General features: G+C 33.6%; 2 protein-coding genes and 1 non-coding gene across 9 annotated transcripts in view; 2 read left to right on the top strand and 1 right to left on the bottom strand.

Moving 5' to 3' along the window:
- Positions 1 to 6,069, top strand: part of LOC120421425 (midnolin homolog) — a 33,628-nt gene extending 27,559 nt beyond the window's left edge. The window contains exon 4 of the mRNA XM_039584637.2: positions 1,510 to 6,069. Coding sequence (XP_039440571.1) covers positions 1,510 to 2,058 — 549 coding nt within the window. The 3' untranslated portion in view covers positions 2,059 to 6,069. The remainder of the gene's footprint in view (positions 1 to 1,509) is intronic.
- A 6,826-nt stretch (positions 6,070 to 12,895) lies between these two features.
- On the top strand, positions 12,896 to 12,969 carry Trnat-agu (transfer RNA threonine (anticodon AGU)). Its single transcript has one exon. It is a non-coding gene; the product is annotated as a tRNA-Thr (tRNA).
- A 5,205-nt stretch (positions 12,970 to 18,174) lies between these two features.
- The window catches only part of LOC120421415 (uncharacterized), a 241,760-nt gene continuing 237,637 nt past the window's right edge, over positions 18,175 to 22,297 (bottom strand). For 6 of the 7 annotated variants that reach the window (XM_039584620.2, XM_039584623.2, XM_039584622.2 and 3 more), the window contains 2 exons: positions 19,083 to 19,195; positions 18,175 to 19,021 (listed from right to left, as the gene is read on the bottom strand). In XM_039584620.2, coding sequence (XP_039440554.1) covers positions 18,673 to 19,021; positions 19,083 to 19,195 — 462 coding nt within the window. In that variant the 3' untranslated portion in view covers positions 18,175 to 18,672. The remainder of the gene's footprint in view (positions 19,022 to 19,082; positions 19,196 to 22,297) is intronic. The other variant, XR_005605979.1, reaches the window with a different exon arrangement.

Genomic DNA, 22,297 nt, shown 5'->3' with positions numbered 1-22,297 from the left:
ATCGACTCAGAATCATGTTCTGAGCAAATGTCTGTGTGGATGTGTGTAGGTGGGTGGACAAAAAAATTGTCACTCGATTATCTCCGGACTGGATGAACGGATTTTGACCGTATTAGTCTCATTCGATCCGTCTTGGGGTCCCATAGGTCTCTATTTAAAATCAGCAAGTTTAGTTAAGTACTTCAAAAGTTATGCTAAAAAAAACGATTTTGGCGTATGTCGGGAAGATTGTAAAAAGGGTGGTTTTTGTAAGAAACCCTGTCATGTTATACAGTTATCAGAAAGGTATTAAAAAGACCTTTCCAATGAGCCTAAAACATCAAGGATCTGACAACCCTATCAAAAGTTATTGGCACTTAAGTGTTATTTATACACTTTTTGGAAGCCGGATCTCAGATATTTCAGTAAAAATGATGTCCGGGTCCATCATGCGGCCCATCGTTAGTTAGATAATCGAAAGACATTTCAAATGAGCCTAAAACATCAAGGATCTAACACCCCTATTAAAAGTTATTGGCACTTATGTGTTATTTATACACTATTTAGAGGTTGGATTTCAGATATTGTGATAAAAATATTGTCTGAATCTTCCATGCGAACTATCGTTAGATAGGTTTTTTTTTTATCAGACCTTGCCGATGAGCCAGAAATATTGATGGTCTGCGAACCATATCAAAAGAAATGAGTAATAAAGTTGATTTGTTAAACATGTTAATGGGGAATGTTGCTATTTTTACTGAATGTATTGACTTTATGAATATGAGGAAGGCACCAACCACCTAAAGGTGGATTAAGTAAAGTTTTTTATTAATTGGAGCCCTAGCGACGCCCAAGAAGAAATTCGAATTTGCTGGAGTAAATTTTTCAAAAAGTGCTTAACTTTGCCTGTACAGAGCTGCAAATTACTCAGAACTCCAATGTTGTAAAAACCAAAGCTTGAGCAAGGGTGGCGTACACGCCACTGATATTGAAAATAATCGCATTTATGACTTGAGTGCCTCAAAATTAATGACAAAAAATTCAAATGCCGAGAGCCAACTCCTGTTACGTCCAATCAAGCTCATATCTGATATTTGGTCTTAGTTCAGCCACCGGAATGCCAACAAAAAAAGGTTTTTTTTTTGCACTAGTGTAATTTTTTGGGTTGAAAAGAATAATTGGAAAAAATAATTAAACATTTTCTTAGGAACCCTTTATTTCAGAATTTCAAACTCAGTGGTCACCCTGTCAATAGATTTCACCCAGACACCCAAGCCCTAGCGGGCTCGCTCCGGGTTGTTCCGGCAAAGCGTGTCTTCCGCTCACCCTTCTTCTTTTTCGATAAGCCAGAGTTGCTGCTTCTTCCCCCTTCGTCGTAGAAGCCTCCGTGCCATGTGTGTAATACGATGTGTAATAAAATTTTAATGCGCCTGTCTTTCGCCAGACAACTCGCAACGCACGCACGCACATGACTCCCTCCTAGTCACACTTTTTTGCTCAAAACCTCTTCTTCCGTCTCTCTCTTTTCAGATGCCGACGCCGATCCAGACCAAAAAGTTCCCCAGCAACGGAACCATCACAAGCCATCAGCACCACCAGCAGAGGGTGGTGGCATCGCCGCCAAGTTCCCCCGCCGTCAAAATCCAGTGCAAGTGTGGCCACCCGCTGCTGACACCGACCGGCCCGGCTAGCCAGTGCCAACGCTGCGCATCCGAGCTGGAAAACTCCAAGACCAAATCCAAGCTGGACAGCCTCCGGCTCATAATGCAGCAGAAGAAGGAGCGCCGCGAGGCGCGGAAGCAAAAGTGCGCCCCCTACCCGGTGACCACTCCGACCCTGGTCCTGCCGCCGCCTCTGGCGGCCAGTGGGTCGCTCCGACAGGCGGCGCCGCCCACCCCCGCTCCCATTCCCAGCAACGCACCGGCGGCCATTGTTGGCGAGCCGTCGAGCAGCAGCAGTTCGCAGGCCGCTGGATCGGCCACTGCGACGGCGACGGCCACGGCGGCTGCAACGACGGAGGCGGCGGCCGCGGCCGCCCAAAGCCATCAGCTCGTGGAGGAGGTCGATACCGTCGCGTAAGGTGTTTGCTCTCGCACTCGAAGTAGGCACTGGAAAAAAATATGAGCTGAGAGAGACAGAGAGAAAGTGGTTTTGGGAACGTAACGCAACTGTTTCTCTCTTTAGAAGAGAGCGAGTAGGCGGTGAAGGGAGAGATAAAGAGAGTGAAGGGGAACTCACTCTCTGGGGTTCTCTCTCTCGGTTGGGAGGTTGTGATGGTGTGAGTTTTTGTGCGAGAGAATCTTGCTTGCGGGAAAGCAGATTTTTGACTCTCGTTTTCTTTCTGTGAAACTTAACTTTACTCAAATGAGTGATGAGTGTTTGCGTCAGCACCATCTGGTGGCGAGCATCTGTTTTGTTTTGTTGTTCATTAGAGCAAAAAATATTTTGATTAAAGATTTTATATTTTTTAATTTTTTCCTTAAAAAACTAGAAAACAATCGATTGACAAACAGTTCAGAGTACATTTTACAGTGCTGAATCGCTAATTCGAATTTCACTACTTCAAATGCCCGGTAATTCGAACGTCAAAACTTGTTGTCAAAATTATGTTTACATTTTAACCCCATTGTTTGACGATTTCTGAGGAATGATCAATCGAAAAACTTTTAAAATCGATTTTGGTTTTAATAAAAAAAATCTTTGTTTATTTTAAATTAAGATGCAGAATCTAGAGCATTTTTAAGCCAATTTAACATTTTTTACGATCATAAAAATGATTCCATCACGAATGGTGCCCTTTTGGAAAATTACCCGTGATTTTGTCCAAATCTTTCCACTTTTTCAACTCTGTTAAGAATGCCATCTGAAGAAGTAATTAGAATAACACAACATAATTTTACGAGAAAAACTATTTTAGACCACTTCGATCAACTTACGAAAATTGCAACACTCATTTTATTCTAAATTTTCTCATTTGTTCAACTGAAGCAGGTATTAGACTATGAAAAACAAACAAACTCGCACTTTTTGACAGTTTGGCAGTTTTCCTGCATTTTGTTTGCAGAAACGTAAGCCTGCATACATTTTGAATTTTGCGAGTTTGCGAAAAAATGCGAGTTTGTTTGTTTGTCATAGTCTAATACCTGCTTAACAGGTACATTTTGACGTTTAGAATCTTCTTTTTTTTCGAAAAGAGCTCTAATTTTAGACATCAGGACAAAAAAAAAATGCATTAGGAAAAAGTGCCCTGTTTTTGAATATTTATTAAATAAAGTGCTCTGATTTTGGACAATGATATTGGACATTAGGGTAAAGTACCCTGTTTTTTAATTTTTTTGATAAAGAGCTCTAATTTTAGACATTAGGGTAAAGAGCCCTGTTTTTGGATATATTTTTTTCAAATTAAGGGTTCTGATTTTGGACATTAGGGTAAAGAGTCCTGTTTTTGGTAATTTTTTTAAGATAAAGAGATCTGACTTTGGACATTAGGGAAAAGAGCCCTGTTTTTGACATTTTTCAAGATAAATAATTTTGAATTTGGACATTAGGACAATGATATTGGACTTTAGGGTAAAGAGCCCTGTTTTTGGAAGTTTTTTTCAGATAAATAATTTTGAATTTGGACATTAGGTCAATGATATTAGACTTTTGGGTAAAGAGCCCTGTTTTGGACATTTTTTAAGATAAAGAAATCTGACTTTGGACATTAGGGTAAAGAGCCCTGTTTTTGAACATTTTTTCAGATAAATAATTATGAATTTGGACATTAGGACAATGATATTGGACATTAGGGTAAAGAGCCCTGTTTTTGGACATTTTTTAGATATAGAGATCTGACTTTGGACATTCGAGTAAAGAGCCCTGTTTTTGGACATTTTTTAAGGACATTTCATAAGGACAATGATATTGGACATTAGGGTAAATGGCCCTGTTTTTAGATATTTTTTCAGATAAATAATTTTGAATTTGGACATTAGAACAATGATATTGGACATTAGGGTAAAGAGCCCTGTTTTTGGATATATTTTTTTTCAAATTAAGGGTTCTGATTTTGGACATCAGGGTAAAGAGCCCTGTTTTTGGACATTTTTTTAGATAAAGAGATCTGACTTTGGGCATTAGGGTAAAGAGCCCTGTTTTTGGACATTTTTTTTAGATAAAGAGATCTGACTTTGGACATTAGGGTAATGAGCCCTGTTTTTTGACATTTTTCAAGATAAATAATTTAGAATTTGGACATTAGGACAATGATATTGGACATTAGGGTAAAGAGCCTGTTTTTGGTCATTTTTTTAAATAAAGAGATCTGATATTAGGGTAAAGAGCCCTGTTTTTGGAAAAAAATTCAGATAAATAATTTTGAATTAGGACATAAGGACAATGATATTGGACATTAGGGTAATGGGCCCTGTTTTTGGATATTTTTATCAGATAAAAGGGTTCTGAGTTTGGACATTAGGACAATTATATTGGACATTAGGGTAAAGAGCCCTGTTTTTTAAACATTTTTCAAGATAAATAATTTTAAATTAGGACATAAGGACAATGATATTGGACATTAGGGTAAAGGACCCTGTTTTTGGATATTTTTTTCAAATAAATATTTTTTAATTTGGACATTAGGACGATGATATTGGACATTAGGGTAAAGAGCCCTGTCTTTTGACATCTTTTTTTAGATAAAGAGATCTGACTTTGGACATTAGGGTAATGAGCCCTGTTTTTTGACATTTTTCAAGATAAATAATTTAGAATTTGGACATTAGGACAATGATATTGGACATTAGGGTAAAAAGCCTGTTTTTGGTCATTTTTTTAAATAAAGAGATCTGACTTTGGACATAAGGGTAAAGAGCCCTGTTTTTGGATATTTTTTTTTCAAATAAATAATTTTTAATTTGGACATTAGGTCAATGATATTGAACATTAGGGTAAAAAGCCCTGTTTTTGGTCATTTTTTAGATAAAGAGATCTGACTTTGGACATTAGGGTAAAGAGCCCTGTTTTTGACATTTTTACAGATAAATAATTTTGAATTTGGACATTAGGACAATGATATTGGACTTTATGGTTAAGATCCCTGTTTTTGGATGTTTTTTTCAGATAAATAATTTTGAATTTGGACATTAGGACAATGGTATTGGCGTTAGGGTAAAGAGCCCTGTTTTTGGTAATTTTTTTAGATAAAGAGATCTGACTTTGGACATTAGGGTAAAGAGCCCTTTTTTACATTTTTCAGATAAATAATTTTGAATTTGGACAATAGGACATTAGGACAATGATATTGGACATTAGGGTAAAGAGCCCTTGTTTTTGGTATTTTTTTTTAGACAAAGAGATCTGACTTTGGACATTAGGGTAAAGAGACCTGTTTTTTTTAACATTTTTCGAGATAAATAATTTTGAATTTGGATATTAGGACAATGATATTGGACTTTACGGTAAAGAGCCCAGTTTTTGGATGTTTTTTCAAATAAATAATTTTGAATTTGGACATTAGGACAATGATTTTGGACATTAGTGTAAAGAGCCCTTGTTTTTGGTCATTTTTTTAGATAAAGAGATCTGACTTTGGCATTAGGGTGAAGAGTCCTGTTTTTGGATATTTTTTTCAGATGAAGAGCTGTGATTTTGGACATTAGGACAATGATATTGGACATTAGGGTAAATAGCCCAAAATTGTTTTTCCAGAAGATTAAAAAATATATGTTTTTCAAATTTCGCCGAAAACTCACACCAGCCAACCTTCCCAGCCCAAGCGGCTTCATTAGACCAATATTAAAATAAAATATGATAAAAATAAAACAAATTCAAGTAACGCAAATTGCACTTGTAGGTTTAAATTTAGCGGGTGACTTTTTTGTACAAAAAAAAAAAAACAAAACTGATCTTAGTCAAAAAGCAAAAAAACACACACACACAAACAAAACATAACTATTATAATCAAATATCTCAGTAAATATTAAATCAGCCCCAACACTACAATATTTGCAACAAATTTCAGCAGCAAGCTATTCGATACAATTGTCTGTAAAACTGTCACAAAGATCTCTGCGCGACGCGAAAACTTAGCCAATCATTACACAAAAAGTACTAACAATTGGCAAATGAGTAAACATATTGCTTCTGGTTTCCACGAAATGAAAAAAAAGTGTAACGAAAATTATGATACTGTAGCAACCATAGAGTAAAATAACAAAAAAAAAGTAAAACAAACATTTTATCTATTTCCTCCTTGAATCGTAAAATCAACACGCTAGAAATTTGGAATCAACAGTAAACGTCGTAAAAGAAAATCTACTACAACTCTATATTCAAACCCCCTCCCCCCTTTAATAATTAAAAACTTAGGTTAGTGTAGTAAAGTGAGAAAATCCGTACGCGTACTATATTTAGGGCGAAAAAGAGAGCGCGAGAGTGTGGTTGAAGCAATCATTTTCTTATTATAAGAATGAAAAAAACTTTCAGTTGTTTCTTCTTTTTTATTGCAAATTGGTTACGATTGTTCCTTTTTTTTTGTTTGTTTAATCTTTATTGCACACACTGTTTGCTTCCTGTTTTTAATGTGTTCAAAGGCAAAATTTACAGCGACACCTTCCCCACATTATTACACCAATTTAGATTAATGTTTAGCGAAATTTTGGTGAGTTGTTTTCTAATTTTCTTTACGTTTGAGTTACATTGCTATTTTTTGTAGGTTGCTTTTTAGCGAAAATATAACAACAGAAACAATTCTTGATAACAAATAGACACACGTAAAAACTAGTAGTAAGAAATGTATTGCAAAAAAGAAGCAGCAACAATGCCGAAGTGTGAACGAAATATTACGGTTTGTCATTACACAGCTATCAGGCAACTGGAAGTAGCGAGAAGAAGAAGAAGAAAAAAATACAACAAATTATAATCAATAAAGTGGTGAAAATCAGTTGAAATAAATAAATGAATAAAAAAACAACTATAAACGGTAACAATAAAGAATTATTGCATTGCTAAAAAAACATTTGTTTTTCATTGCTATTCTTTTATCCGAATATCATTAATCATTAATAAACGGAATTACACAAAAAAAATCTTAATTATAAACTGATAAAGGTTCAGTCTTTTCAAACACCCGCGACCCGACCTGAAAAGATCTCGTTCTTTATGGTTTCTTTCTTTTCTAAATGTTTCCTTCGATATCGACAATAATTATTAGTGACAACAAAAATTGAAAAAAAAACTTGTAGTCAAGCCAAGTACACTTCCCCCTTCCCCTAGAAAATGTTTAAAAAAAAAAACAGAAAACAAACAAAAATTATTAAAATAGTTTTTTTTGTCAAGGAAACATTGGAATACATTGTTTACACACCAATTTCCTCATTACTGAATTCAGTTAAATTTACTGAAATCTGCACTACTGCAATTTTCAGTAATTGAAAACTTGCTGAAATTTCAGCAAACTTTGACGGCTTCATACAAATTTTTACTGAAGTTCAGCGAAAAACTAACTGAAAATTTCAGTAGTGCAGTTTTCAGTTAATATTAACTGAAAACGAACATTAGAATTCGCCTTGTAATGTATTTTTTCATATATTATCTAATGCGGTACTTTTCTGTTTTTTTGTGAGTTTTGATTTTTAACCTCAAAACGGAAAATTACGTGAAACTTCAGGATTTTTTTCATATTTATGTTGAATTTAGGCGAAATAGCTTTGTTTTTTTATATATTTTTTTTAAATAATAAGCTATAATTTCGGACATTGGAACACTGATATTTGACATTAGGGTAAAGAGCCCTATTTTTGGATATATTTTTTAGTTAAAGAGTTATGATATCGGACATTAGAATAATGATACTGGATTAAGGTAAAGAGCCCTGAATTTAGAATTTTTGATATTGAACATTAGGGTAAAGAGCCAAATTTTTGAATATTTTTTTAAGATAAAGATTTTAGATAAATTTTGTTTGAAATAAGCAATTATTTTTCCTTATGGCATTTTACGCAACAGTCTTCTACAAGAAATATGATTTGTCAAAATTATGATAATATCGAATTTAAAAGATTTTTCGAATTTTGGAGTTTTCAAATCAAATTTGCAAGTTATTGGCAGGTAAATTAATTTAAATTGCAAATTTGATTTAACACCTACAATGGACGCACAATACGCTATATGGTACGACCATATGCTCTATATTTTCCAAATCATCATCTTTTTCTAAAAAAAACTCCATTTTTATATTTTGTTCCTTGATTATCCTATGGACTTTGGATAATAAATGGAAATTTTGTGTTTATGTATTTTACATCACATTTTACATTTTTTTTAAATTTAATATTCATTTCTTTTTTTGAATTCTTTGAAAAAAAATCCAAAACATTTTTTTCTGAGCACACTCTTAATCAATTGCTTTCTCATTATTATTATATTTTAACGTATATTTGGATTATGTAAATTATGAGTTGTCTATTGAATTATTTATTTTATATTTGTAAATGATTAATAAAATTTAGTAATTTTTTTGCACCAGTAAGCTTTTATGTATTTCACTCAACCACACTCACTAATATTTCTCAATTTGTGAAATGTTTTTTATGTATTTGAAAGCGAGCACTACACAATTCAATTATTTGTGCTGAATTCAGTTAAATTATATCGATTTTACAATTTCTTGAAGGTAAACTGAATATTATTTCTTTCGTTAAATTCAAACTTTAGTAACGTAAATCGTTAACTTTAGTATCAAACTTAATACTAAAGTTAACGATACAAAAGTTTGTAGCAGTAATGCAGTGAATTAACATAAAACTGATATTCAGTATTTTTTTATTTTATTCGGTAAATATTTATTCGATCAATTTTGCTTCTTTCTCCTTCAAAATTTCAAAATCTTTCTCCTTTTGAAAATTCAATCGAGAAATAAAGTTTTTCATTTTTCGATTGGGTTCAAATCTTTAATTAAAAAAAAACTGAAAATTTGTTTCAAAAACATGTTAAATTAACTTAACCAAACCTAAAACAAACTAAATATAATAAATTGTGTGTCAGAAAGGAATGTTAGGAAAGTTAAAAAAATCAAAAAGATCACTCGATTTCAGAAAAAGTGTTTGTCGGCCCCCTTTAAACTCCATGTGCAAAACCTTCAATTTGAAAAAAAAAAAAAAATGCAGAATAGCTGGCGAAACAAAACAAAAAAATTTCGAACGTCTCATTTCGATGTGTCTGATTTTCATCTAAAATCTACATAAACTTTTAAAATATTTGCTAAAGTCCAATTTATATTAATTTTAGAAAACAAACATTTTATACAAACTATAGAGCTTGTTATTTAAGTTTTTTTTTATTTAAATTATGTTGGCGATATTACGTTTTATAATCCTTTTTTGCGTCTTTGAATTAATTTTGAATAGGACTGTTTCAAAAATAATAACACGTTTTTGTTTATTTTGTGTTGGATGGCAGGTGGGAGTGATTTTTATTATTGACTCGTCCTTTTTTATTTTTTTTCCTTTTATAATTATAATTATAATTACAATTATCATAATTATTGACAAGTCCTTCGATCTTGGTCTTAGTTGCACGACGAAATGTTCGGTGAAAATTGTAGCCCTTAGCCCTTAGGTAACTTTGTCCACATAAAAAAATCTCCTTGATTCTGGAAGGGCTGAAAAGGAGCTAGAAATAATAAATAAATTTAAAACATTTTCAAAACCTCATTGGAAAAAGTGCTTCCGATAAATTAAACGTCTAGAAAAATTGTCCCAAATTAATTTGAAATATATAGCTTTAATAACTCATACATTCGATATTAACCCACACCCAAAATTCAGAGTCGAGAGAATCGTTCTCTCAAAATTTATTGAGGGCTCAGTGCCAAAATCGATAGAATAATGGTACCAACTCACACCATCATAACAAATGAGTTCATTCGTTAGTTGAATCAATAAATCTCCAACAAGTGTCATACATCGACTTCTGACTTCTCCTTGGTCACCAAGCTGTGGTGGCCGAGGCAGCTAAGTCATTGGATTGGTTTGTCAAAGGTCTCTGGTTCGATTCCCGTTGTCGACACTTTTGGTTTTTTGTTTGACGGATGAACTTTTTTTGCAAATGAACCTCGAGAGAATAGTTCTATCGCCCATCTCGAGCTGTGTTCTCTGCGTCCGTGAATGGTACCACTATTCTCTCGACTCGAGACCATCATTCTCTCGGACTAGCGCTGCCAGTTTTGGGTGCAATTTAAACTTTTAAATGATGTTTGAAAAAACCCATTGAATACTTTTGTAAATAATGAAATTCTGTGTAATCCAAATAAGTCTCTAAATTTAAATGGCTCATTTAAACGGTCTATAAAATTAATTTGCATAAACTTTGTAAACCAATGAATATTCAACAAAACACAAAAAAAAACAGAATTTAATAAAACTATAATTTCGGGTTCGTTGCTTGACCAGCATTGAAGTCTCTTCCGCTTCTCTTTTTCAGCCGATTTCTTTGCTTCCACCGCCTGCTGAGCGGTTTGCTCGTTAAGCTTTCCAACTTGCATGCAAGTTGGCCCCTGGTGAAAGCTCGTCGTTCCATGCAATTGTGCTTGGTTCAAGCAATTTTATTGTTTACCGTGGAATATTTTGAATAAACTCACCCTTTTTCAACAATAATTTCGCGTTTAGTAATACAAATTTATTTCTTTCGAAAAAAAATCAAAAACATTTTTGGTTTGTTTTCAATATATCTAATTTTATTTAGCTAGTCGCTCTTAGTCATGTGTGTGTGTGTCTGTTTTTAGAACTGTCAACCGTCTCTTTTCTTTTTCATAGTGAAAGGTTTGTCTTCACCCACTGTGCAACTAATTCAATGTCTGGTAAAAATGAACTTTTTTTTCGTTTTAGATTTTTGCTTGCTTGCTGACAGTTGTTTTTTTTGGTTTTGTTCGGTTTCGTCTAGATTGTTTTTTTTTTTGTTCTTTTTTCATCTTATTATTTTTTCTTTTGTGACCACTAACATCTACATCTGGAATGAAAAGTGCACATATTGGTATAGTTTTAACTGTTTTTTTTTTCACCTCTGTCTTCATTATTTCTATTCCAATCGCTCTGACCTTTAGGTTTTTTTTATGTTTTTGTTTTGCTTTTGCGTTGCTGCGGTTTTTGCTACTCTGTTTTTATTAATTTTTTTCGGGTGATTTGATGACAATGTAATGCTTATTTCTCACTATTGCAACAATGATGATGGGGTAACATCTTTTGAGTGTTTTTTTTTTGGTTTTGTGTGTATTTGGTGATTTTGTGGCTTGCCTTTGTGTAACCAACAATTCAAAGTAACAGTTAACATATTTCGTCGTTTACGTGCGCTGTAATACTCTCCTTTTTCTTGTTTTTAATTTGAACTCACTTCTAGTACCGTGGTCGTGTAGAGGAAAATAGAAGAAGGGGGGAAGGGGGGGCACATCGTCATTATTCTCTTATTTATGAGTTTTTAAGGTATTGTGTATTCTTAAACTTTTTAAATTTGCAGAATTCAAACGCGGGGCATAACAACATCGTTTTCGTTTTTTCGGTTATCTCTTGTGGAAAATAAACAACACACACAAACTCTGGAATATAAAGTGAACTTTAAAACTTGTTTTTTTTTTGTTTTGGTTTGGTTTGCCTTACCCTAATATGACACATTTAAATGGGCTTTTTAAACAGTGTTTACTCGTTTTTCACCATATTAAGTTAAGGTTAAATTAACACTCCATTTTGTTTTGTTATAAAAAGTTGTTCTTTTTTCCTTAATTTTTTTTTCGGTTATCACAGAAGTCGTGTATTTTCATATTTTTTTTCTCGCTTGTTTTTCCTCTTGACCCTTCAGCAATCGATTTTGGTTTTTCGTCCTTTTTTGGTCCACCTTGATTTTGTGGGATTTATTTTTTTTCGGGAGGGGAAGGGTCATCGTACAGGTTTGTCGAAGAAGAAGGGGTTGGAGGGAAAATACACCGATTTAACAAATTTAAGCGCGTATCCTAAATAGTGGTGAACATTTTGAAAAAGCTGCGCGTGAATACTTTTCAAAAAAAAAGACGCTTCACACTTTAACGAACAAGCACGCTGGGAAAAAGTTTTAGGCAGGAACGTGTTTTTTTGTTTGTTTTGGTTATTTTTTGTCGCAACAAGCAATTTGAAGAACTGGGAAGGATTGTTGTTTGTTAAACTTTAAACTTTGTATATTAACACAGGACGGTTCTGATGACCGCCGAAAGAAAGGCAAGCATCGATTTCGAATTTAGTGTTTTTTTTTGTTTTGTAGATAAAGAGACCCGTATTGTTCAGTTAGTTGTTAGCTAGTAATAGTAGTATTAGCTGTTGTTGGTAGCGGCATTTGCTTTTGTGTTGGGTTTTTGAGTTTTAGGCGGATTTGATTTAATTATTTTAATAACAACTAAACTTTGCAGCTTGGAACTAGCTTGAGAGAGAGAGAGTTTGGAGGTGTTTTTTTGAAGCTAAAATAATTACAGAAAACTAACACATTTACGTTGGCTGATGAGTTCTATGTCGGTTTGGTTTATTTGTAGTTTTGTTCTAATCGAGATTTACTCAATTCCTGTTTTTATCTAAACTACCAGTGCAAGAATGATTTTTCATGAGCGATTTTTTTTTACAATTCTTTATTCAAATTGCTTGCTGGTGCTGGCTTAACAAAACAAATAACATAAAAAATATTGACAGCAAAAACGCAGCTGTTTTGTAGTACTTCAGTTTAATTTTTATCAATCGTGTCGTTTTATCTACCACGAAAAAAAAACCCATGGAATCAAAGAAACTCGTTCATAATTTAAACAGCCTCAAAATGTAAACCGTTTTTGAAAACATTCAATTTAGAACGATTTTCAAAGTAGGAATAATTTCTCTTCAATCAGCACCAATTGGAGTGAAGTCAACTTTCAAACTTTCAACACGGCGCCGTGGCTTAGTTGGTTAAAGCGCCTGTCTAGTAAACAGGAGATCGTGAGTTCGAATCTCGCCGGAGCCTATGACAACTAAAAGTTGAATGTCACTTTTTTTTAAATAATTTAATGATTTTCTTTTTTTTTTAATGTTGCAATTTTTATTTAAATTCCTCAAGTTATGGATCAAAACAACGCAGAAGAAATGTTGGCAACCCTGTCTAGAGGAAGGAACACTTAAATAAATAGCTTCAATTCTTAATACGAAATTACTCGAAAATCACTTGGAAATTGCTCATCGTTTATTAAAAAAATACTTGCTTTTATCTGTAGTTTTAAACGAATTAGTCCGCTGCCATTTTTGAAGCATTCTATGAAAGAATTTTTTTTTTGCAATAAATTATTTTTTTCTTGATAACATTTTCAAGCAATTGGAAGGCAATTTGAAATAATTGTTTTTGTGTTTGTGAATGCCACGGAAAAAAAATTTGCTCGACACTTTGAATAATGACTTTGGTACTACAGTCCAGAGTCGATTATCCGAAGGCCTTGCCAAAATTTCACTTCAGATAATCGAATAAAAAAAATCGTTGTCTCATTTTTGATCATTGAGTTTAAGACTGACCCCTAAACTTCTCTAAAGTGATTTAGAATTTTTAATTCCGAGATAGCGGCCAAAATGGCGGTGATGAAATATAGAGAAAAATGCATTTTTTTTTTATTTAAAAGACAATCAAACATTCAAATTTGACTTAAATGCGGTCGCAAAACTCAAATTTGTTGTTAAAAGTAAGAAAATAAAAAAAACGATTATCCGAAGTCCCATACAAACCTTCGGATAATCAAGTCTGGACTGTAAATAAAAAGTGTCTTAACTTTTACACTACTACTACTCAGAATAAACAGTTACAAGTTACAAAATATAATTTTTGACTAAAAATATAATTCCCAAAGTATTTTTTATATGTTTCTACGGGAAAATTATATTCTTTTGACCATTGAAACGTACGGGCAAAACACTTGCTCCAAACCACGATTTTTGAAAAAAAAATGTTTTCAATGCAAAAATCACATAATAAATCATAACATATTGTTTTGAAGTAAGTTTAAATCAATATGTATTTCTAGAAAAGTCATATCTTGAGAAAAAAAATTTCTTTGATTTTTTAAAGACGACTGATTATCTTTTAGAAAAAAAAATCAAAAAAAAAATATTGCGGTTTGAGGCTTTTGCAAGGATTTTTGTCCCTCGGCTACAGTCAAGGTTGAGCGTGGGAGCAAAAATTCTAATTCCAAGCCCAGCGCTAAAAACTTTGATGTAAAAAGTATCACAAAATACTTTATACATGATAACAGTTATACCGTTTCCAAAATAAAAAAAAAATGCAAATATTAGTGAATTATTAATTTTGTTTTCGTTGTATGTCTTTTTTCGATACGTGGTACCAAAACTCAACATTTGTATAAAGCCTCACGTTAACATATTTGTTTAAAAAAAAAAAACAAAAATAAGCGTTATAGAATGTTTTTTAAATAGTTTACAATCAATTGTACAAGTTATTTTCAAGTAAATTGCAAGTTTCAGCAATAATTTAGCATAAAATTTGCATCGGTTTGAACCTTTTTTTTTACTTTATTGGTTTCTATTTATTTTTGATGTATTTTTCTCAGAAATGAAATACCAGTATTCAATGTTTTGAAGGAAATTTTCTAAAAAATGATTTTTTTGCTAAGGGAAAATATTTGAAATTATTCTTATCTTTTTGAAACAATAAAACTTAAAAAGGAAATGGTCAATCATAAAATCAATTAGAATTTGTATTTTTATTTCCTGGATTCATCTTTTAGCTACAATTTGAAAACGGTGCCGTATTTTTCGATTGCAAAATCAATTTTTCATTTAAAATTTAGGTTTTCAGTATTTTTGATATTTGTTTTTTTTAATCTTATAATTGGCAGCAATTATTTTCCCGTTCCAGATTTTCAGAATTCAATTCCATTTTTCCACATGTTTATTTAGGATAATTGTTTCACCTTGCCGCAAAGAGTTTCAATATTTTTTCACCACTTTATTTTTTTGTATAATATAAACTTCTTAAAACAGATCTAAGTTTGTTAAATTCCTAGAAGATTTACGAATTAATTTAATAATATCCCATCAATTTAAACATAGAAATATTACATTCAACATTCAATATTTAAAATATATTTTTTTAATTTTGGGAATGTTGGGCTGGGCAACTTTTTTTTTTCCTCCAAGGCCGATTTTTTCAAAAATACGATTATTTTTTAGGATTATTTTCCTTAACAAACCCTCATTCAGCACAAAATTCCTCAAAAATAACCTGAAAATTGGGTCCTCAAATTAAACTTAAATTTGTGATATTATTGTTCACAACGAGAAAGCTTACTTTTCTGAGTACAAGACTTTGTGTACGACCGCAAAGGATTCAAAGTGGATTTTTAAATCAATTTAAAAAATAACTTCGCGGCCCTTCTTGACAGAAAAGGTCTTACTTGACAGCTCGTTCTAAACGAACCATAGTTGATCCACAGAGAACAGATGTACATCTAGGCTCTAACTTGTGTGTAAACACTGTTGCACTTAAAAAAATGCGTTGCATACAATCTTGCATCAAAGAAATTAGAGTGTGCAGGATAAGCTTGGTGGCGCCACCGTCGCGGCTGAGAATACTTGACTTAACAATGGAAAAGGCTCAATAATTTCGAAAGAAAATAAATGTTAACCTCGTTTAAATATAAAATTCACTTTTGTATGATTCCAGTTGACTAAAAATAATGCAAGAATGCATTAACATTAACGAAAACATAACAGAAAATTCATTCAAAAATGATTTATCAAGTGACAACTTAAAATAGTCCCTTTACACATGTTATGTCCGATTTCGTTTTGTTTACCTTCTTTGGCGCGTAAAATTGCAACCCTCTGATGAAGGACAGTCGGACATTGGTCTGACGTCGTTCGTACGGAATGTTTTATGCAGTGATTAGATGGTCCAACGTTCTGCTACTGTAAGCCATCATGATTTTGGAAGTGGCGCTATCTAGGCGGATGGTGCACACCCAAGCTCTTTTCAACGTATTTTGGTTTCAATTTTTACACACGTTTTTCAATGCTGTTTGTTCAATGATATACATCTGTTCTCTGTGGTTGATCCATCGAAAAAAAAATTGTCTTGTCAATTTATTTTTCTGCATTAAAATGAAAGAAAGTGATCAGAAATGGTTTTTAATCGTGGTTTTATTTTTGCGTCGTACATAAAAATTTAAATAGGGCTTTAGGTCCATATTGAGTTTAGATTGCTTATTTATTTACACATAACAAATCGGTTTATTTTCTGAGCGCAATTACACTTTGTACAGAAATTAAAAAAAAACAAATTAAGGTTAATATTAATTTTGAAAAATTTGCATAGTTGATCCATCGCATAATGTAGGCTTGTCGATTTAATTTATTAGCTTGAAAATGAAATAAAGTGACCAGAAATGATTCTATGACATGCCACTTATCGCTGCATGAAAAAATACATCTGGCATTAGGACCCTATTTCAAGGTTTCCCTGTCTTTTTCTAGAAATCGACGCCGTTACCAACCATTATCATTCGTAACGTTACCTTTTCTTTAAAATCTAGATCAAGTTGAATAATTGAAAACCCTGTTAAAGGACATCAAGGCTTATTAAATTTGTTTTTGTCAAATTAAAACAAAAAGATTATTAGAACATTTGAACAAAATATAAAAGAAATCTGGCAGCACTCTCATGAAATAAAGTCACTTACAAAAAAAAAATATTTATTAAGCAAACGGCAATGTTTTTTTTTATTTCTGACAATTTTCAAGACAATTATCAAAATTTCTAGTTTCAAACAGACTTGAATATCCAAGTAATCTGGGAACACTGTCAACAGATTTCCTACTAGATAAAATTTTCTTTGATTTTTTAAATCCTTTAAGCCAAAAAAATACAAATAACAAAATTTGTAATATTGTTATAATTAAGCAAAATTTCATAAATTTTGATAACATTGTTGTTACAAACCTAGATCATGTTCCTAAACCAACACAGTTTTAATAGTGTGAATTAGAAAGGTGTAAACCATGACAGTGTAAATGCACCAATTCGTTAAGTGATTTAACTCTAAATTATGTCCACAAAATTAAAAAAAAAATGGTTTTAACATTTGAATGAAAAAAGTATTATAAAATGAATTTTACACCTGCCCAGTAGTTTCGCAATCATTAGTTTTAAAAATTTCTCAGTACTGACGAAAATTTTATTTTTGCGAGAAAAAAAAGTTTTTGCGGTGATGTACATTGAAATTCCATAAAAGTTCATAAACTTTGAAAAATATTTGCAACGATCTAAAAAGCAATGTATCAAAATGTGATCCAAAGTTAGTAAAAAAATACAAAAAAAAAAAACAGAAGAAATCATAAAAAAGCAAAGTTTTAAAACTAAACAAAAGTTGTTCAAAATGTATTCTTGAATGAAGAAATAAAAATGAAGAAATGAAGTTAATCATGCTCAAATATCCCAAGTAATAAAATCATTTAGAAAAAAAAACCAGCACCACTTACATCTCACCTTTTCGTCAAGCTGTTTTTTTTCTACACCGCCTACTGCTTCTAAATACGATCTTTCTAATTGGCTGCGATTCGATCTACTGCTACTTTCTCTTATATTTCCCAGTGTTGCCAACTTTGCGATTTCGATTTCGATCGTCCGCTTGTTTTTTTATTCGCAATTTTTGTTTCTCTTTTTTTGTTTAGTTCGTGTTCTAAAAAATCAGTCTCAATTCAGGTGTGATCTACTACCAATTTACATTCTTTGCCGACGACTTTCATCTTATTTTTTTTCGCAACATGGGGTTTGTTTTTATCTTCTTGTGTTAGTGTTAGTGATGGTTGTTAGTGGTGGGCGCTAAGAGTTTTGTTTTTTTTTGCTTTGTTTGCAGTTTTATTGGTCAATTTTTACAGACTGTTTGCTTTGGAATTCGCTTTTTCTTTTTTGTTTGTTTTGTTGAATTGTACTTGCATTTTGCTCGTATTTACACATTTTTTGGTTTTGTTTTTGTTTAGGTGCGCAAATCTAACGTAAGTCAGTGAGTTTTTTAAAATAGTTGCTTTCTCAATAGTTTAGTGTGTATTTACAGAGACGGCGTTTCGCAATCCTAAAATAAAACTGAACACATTCAAATGTTTCGTGAGAGTCTGGCCCGCGCCATTTTCTTCTCTTTTTTCCATTCCTAAGATTAAAAGTTGCTCTTGCTTGTTTGTGTTTTTTTTGTAAAAAGAGTTCGAGAGCAGTGTTGCCAGCGGCAACACTCTAAATTTGTTGACATTAGAAAAAAGGTGTTTCCTAAGTATTGCTGTAGAGTTGTTGCTTGCTTGGTTGTCAGTATTAGTGTGGCTTATTGTTAGCGGCGTTAGCGTTACGCCCGTTACGAAACGAAGAAAACCGAAACAGGTGTGTTCAAATTGGGTCTATTTACACGTCTCCTTAAGCCTACTGAAAGAAGTGTGTCGACGGTCTGCACACATACGATGGGGTAGACGAACACACATACATACAACGGGTTGTTTGTGCATTTGTTGTTTATTATTTTCTGACAGCTACACACAGTTAAAAACAAACACTTGTTTATTGCAGACGGTTCCCGCTGGAAGAAGGTAACGCTTACTAACGCTTGCGGCTTGCGAAAATTCAAAATGGCGGCCAACTGATCGTTTATCTGTCATCATATCTAAACACGCGTTTATTTACACTTTAATCGCTATTTACATCGGCGCTGCCGAGCAGCTTGTGTTCCCGCTCCAGCCAGGGTTGCTGTTCCGCGCTGTAACCGCCGCCGGACCGGCTGTTGGCGACCCGCTTCTGGCGGGACATTTTAAAGTTCTGCCGCGACTTGACGCCGGCCGCACTGGACGGCATCAGCAGCTGCTGCTGCTGGCCCCTCTCGCCAGGTGGCACCTCGATCGTGATGCTAACGCCGCCGGCCACCACTTCCGGCTTCTTCAGCAGCGGCGACGTGACCTTGGGCGATCCGTCCTCGTCGGAGGCGACCGCAATCAGGCGGTCCTTCTGCCGGATCGAGCGTTCCAAGCGGCGGAGGAACCTAGGGAAAGCGCGTGAGCGTTAGCGTTTTTCTGACAGCTGGCGTTAGCGTTCGCACTCACCGAATCTGGTTCCCGATGGCCCGGAGGCGTCCGATTTTGCTCTGCGGCCGGCCGGTGCTGTTGCTGCTGCTGTCCTCCACCGTCACCTTGGGCAGAATTTGGCTAGACACATCCTGGGGAGAAATAAGAATCGCCAAGAAAGAAAAAGAACAAAAGCGACGCACGTTAGACGTTACCGAGCGTTAGCACGTCAACAAATTTCAGGCGCTACCGGACGTTACATGCGCTTGCTAGAGTGTTTGGAGGAGGTGGAGGCTTTGGGGGACAGGGTTACGTTGTGGACATTCACTAGGTGTTTTGGTTTTGGTATTTACACTAGCAGCATCAGCAGCAGCATCATCATCAACGTCATCATCATCAACATAACAACTACACAGCAGAGCAGTGACAGCAGGTTCTGGCGCGACGTGTCGGATGAGGGATGCATTTGTGTGTGAGTGTGAGTGTGTGGGATCAGGTGTTATCTTGTGTTATGTCCGTTACTAATTGACTTTTTAGGGGGGAATGTTCTGTAGTTATCAAGATTTCAAAGAATGAAGGACGTTACGAATAGTAACACTTGGTAACGGTGTCAGGCTCGCCTGAAATGTCAAAATCTTTTGGTCATACCATTCAGGGTTGCCAGTTAAGTATGGGAATGCCACATTTTTCAAGTGTCAGTCAGAATAAAGAATAATCATTATTTGTGCCAGATTATGACACATTTTTAATATTCTGCCAAACTTTTCTCTGCGATAATTTTTGATTAAAATGAACGATTTAAATCAAAAATCTAAAAATCAGTTAGTATTTATTTCAAAAAAAATGTAAATTCAACCTTTTAATGGCTTAAAATGTATTTATTTGTTAAAATTCTAGAAACTTTTGAATTAATTCAAACCGTCCATCCTCTATTCATAATTATGAAATTTTTAGCTGCCATTCTTTACCAGATTTTTTATCGGTACTTTGTCGGATTATTTTTATTTTGACCTTGGCACCCTGATACCATCCGAAAAAAAATTGTTTTTCATAGCATGGTAAACTTATTTTCGGATGTGGATAAAGATAAAGTTCTATAAAAATTCTATAATAATTGATCGTTTTTGTTATTTCGATAATTCTTCCGGCGAAAATCTGACGACAAAACATTTTAAATATATTTCAAAAATTGACTTAATGTAGCCAATTCATTTTAAATTTTCAAAGATTTAGCTCAGAATATATTTTTTTTAAATAATGTAGTAAGTTACAATGAATAAATTTTTGCCAATTTCGTCATTCTCCGGTTTTTGCGCGCGGTGCGTCAGAAAACACGGATTTTATTTTCAAAAAATCATATCTCGGAATCCTGCTAATGAACTCCTCCCATTTTTTTTGAATGTTATGTAAAAATGTCCGGGGAATCCGATAAAATTATTTCCAGACATAGGCTCTTTGGTCCAGACACCGTCAAAACGGCATTTTAAAGTTGCATACGCCCTTTTCATATGTTAGGCTAGATTTTTGAAACTTCTTACTATTTTTCTTTGAAAGGCCAACTTATCACCTTTCATTTGCGTAAAAGACAATTGAAATCGGTTGAAATGGCGAGGAGTTATGATTTTTCGAAAAAAGTCGTTTTTGCGAAAATCGACGTAAATGGCAATTTTTCAGACCACCCTAACACGGCGTAGGTCACCCTAATGGCCAAACAAAAAAATACGGGTCTAATTATTTCAGCCAGGGAACTCCCACAAAAATTTTGAGCCCGATCCGAGCACTTTTGTTTTTTTTCATGCTGTTTTCGTGGGGAATTGCTGAATTACTATAATTTGAGTATTTTCGCAAACAAACTGCATTTTCTGAAAAAAATAGTAGTAGGGGGAGAGGGGGTAATATGCACCCACGGGGCAAAATGCACCCCCTGCTTTTCTCAGTATTTGGAAGAATGTTCCGGGGAAAAACTCATAGAAATTGGAAGCTTTACATTAATAAACCATGCTGGAAAAATTTGAGCATCGTAGTATAAAAACAGCTTAAGTTATTTGCAAAACTTTAAAATGTTGTGTTTTCATCTAATTTTCATTGAACTTTCATTATGATTTTTGGACAATATAAAAAGCATTTATTGTTATTGAAAGTATTGAGGTATATAGTTTTTGGCATAATCTTCACTATTCTGTAGATAGATGAGTCCAAAAACATCAAAAAATTCATTTTTAATTAAATTTTCTGCAAAAAGCGTGGTCGGGGCAAAATGCACCGCTCTGAAGCTCTTTTGTAAAAACAGCGGTGTCATCTAGTGGTGACTAGTAAAAACTGCTTTTACCCGGTGCATTTTGCCCCATGTTGTGGTGCATTTTGCCCCGTTGTTGTAGTGCATTTTGCCCCAATGTTGCGGTGCATATTGCCCCGCATGGTTGTTTGAAATGAATCAAAAATAATTTTAGAAATTCGATATTTTCGAACAATTTTGAGGTTTTTTAAGACTTTTATCACATGGATGATGAAGAATAATAGTTGTTTTATAACATCGAATAAAATTTTCCACAGTAATGCTGTAATGGTTGAGAAATCACAGTTTTCCCTTAGGGGGTGCATATTACCCCCTCTCCCCCTACATATTCACACATCATCATACATCGTTTGATACCCAAGTTGTGGAATATGAAAATTTGAGTATTTTTGAAAAAGTCGAAATTTTGTGAAAATTTTAGTATTTTACAAAAAAAAAAAACAATACAAAGAATATGCATACAAATTTTGCTGCGATTGATACCCATATTGCAAAAAATCAAAATAAAGTAACTTCAAAATATACGGTATTTTATGATTTTTTTTAGTATTAATACATTTAAACTTACTACATTATCAAAAAATATATTGTTGGTGAAAATTTTACATGATATGTTAGGATTAGGTAATTTTTAAGAAGATTATAAAAAATGAGTTATCGTCCGTTATCGTCGCTTAGATTATCGCTGATAGAATTATCGAAATAACGATAACGATAAGGATAGATTATCGTTAGACGCTAATATGATCAATGATTATTATATAGATTACAACCTTGTATTGTCTAATGTTGGTATCACCACTCGATTTTGAACATCTAGATTTTTAAGCATGGAGGGCGTTACGAAAATTAACGGCGTCACGCACGTCAGCAATGTCAAAATCGTGTAGTGGTACCAACATTATAAAAAAGTGTAGCTGTCATACCATGAAAAATTTGTTTGTAATGTTGGTAGCAC

Source organism: Culex pipiens, chromosome 1 (genome assembly GCF_016801865.2).
Source record: "Culex pipiens pallens isolate TS chromosome 1, TS_CPP_V2, whole genome shotgun sequence".
NCBI classification, from domain to species: domain Eukaryota; kingdom Metazoa; phylum Arthropoda; class Insecta; order Diptera; family Culicidae; genus Culex; species Culex pipiens.
The sequence above is the reverse complement of the archived record's forward strand: the minus strand, read 5'-3'. Positions and strand labels throughout refer to the sequence as shown.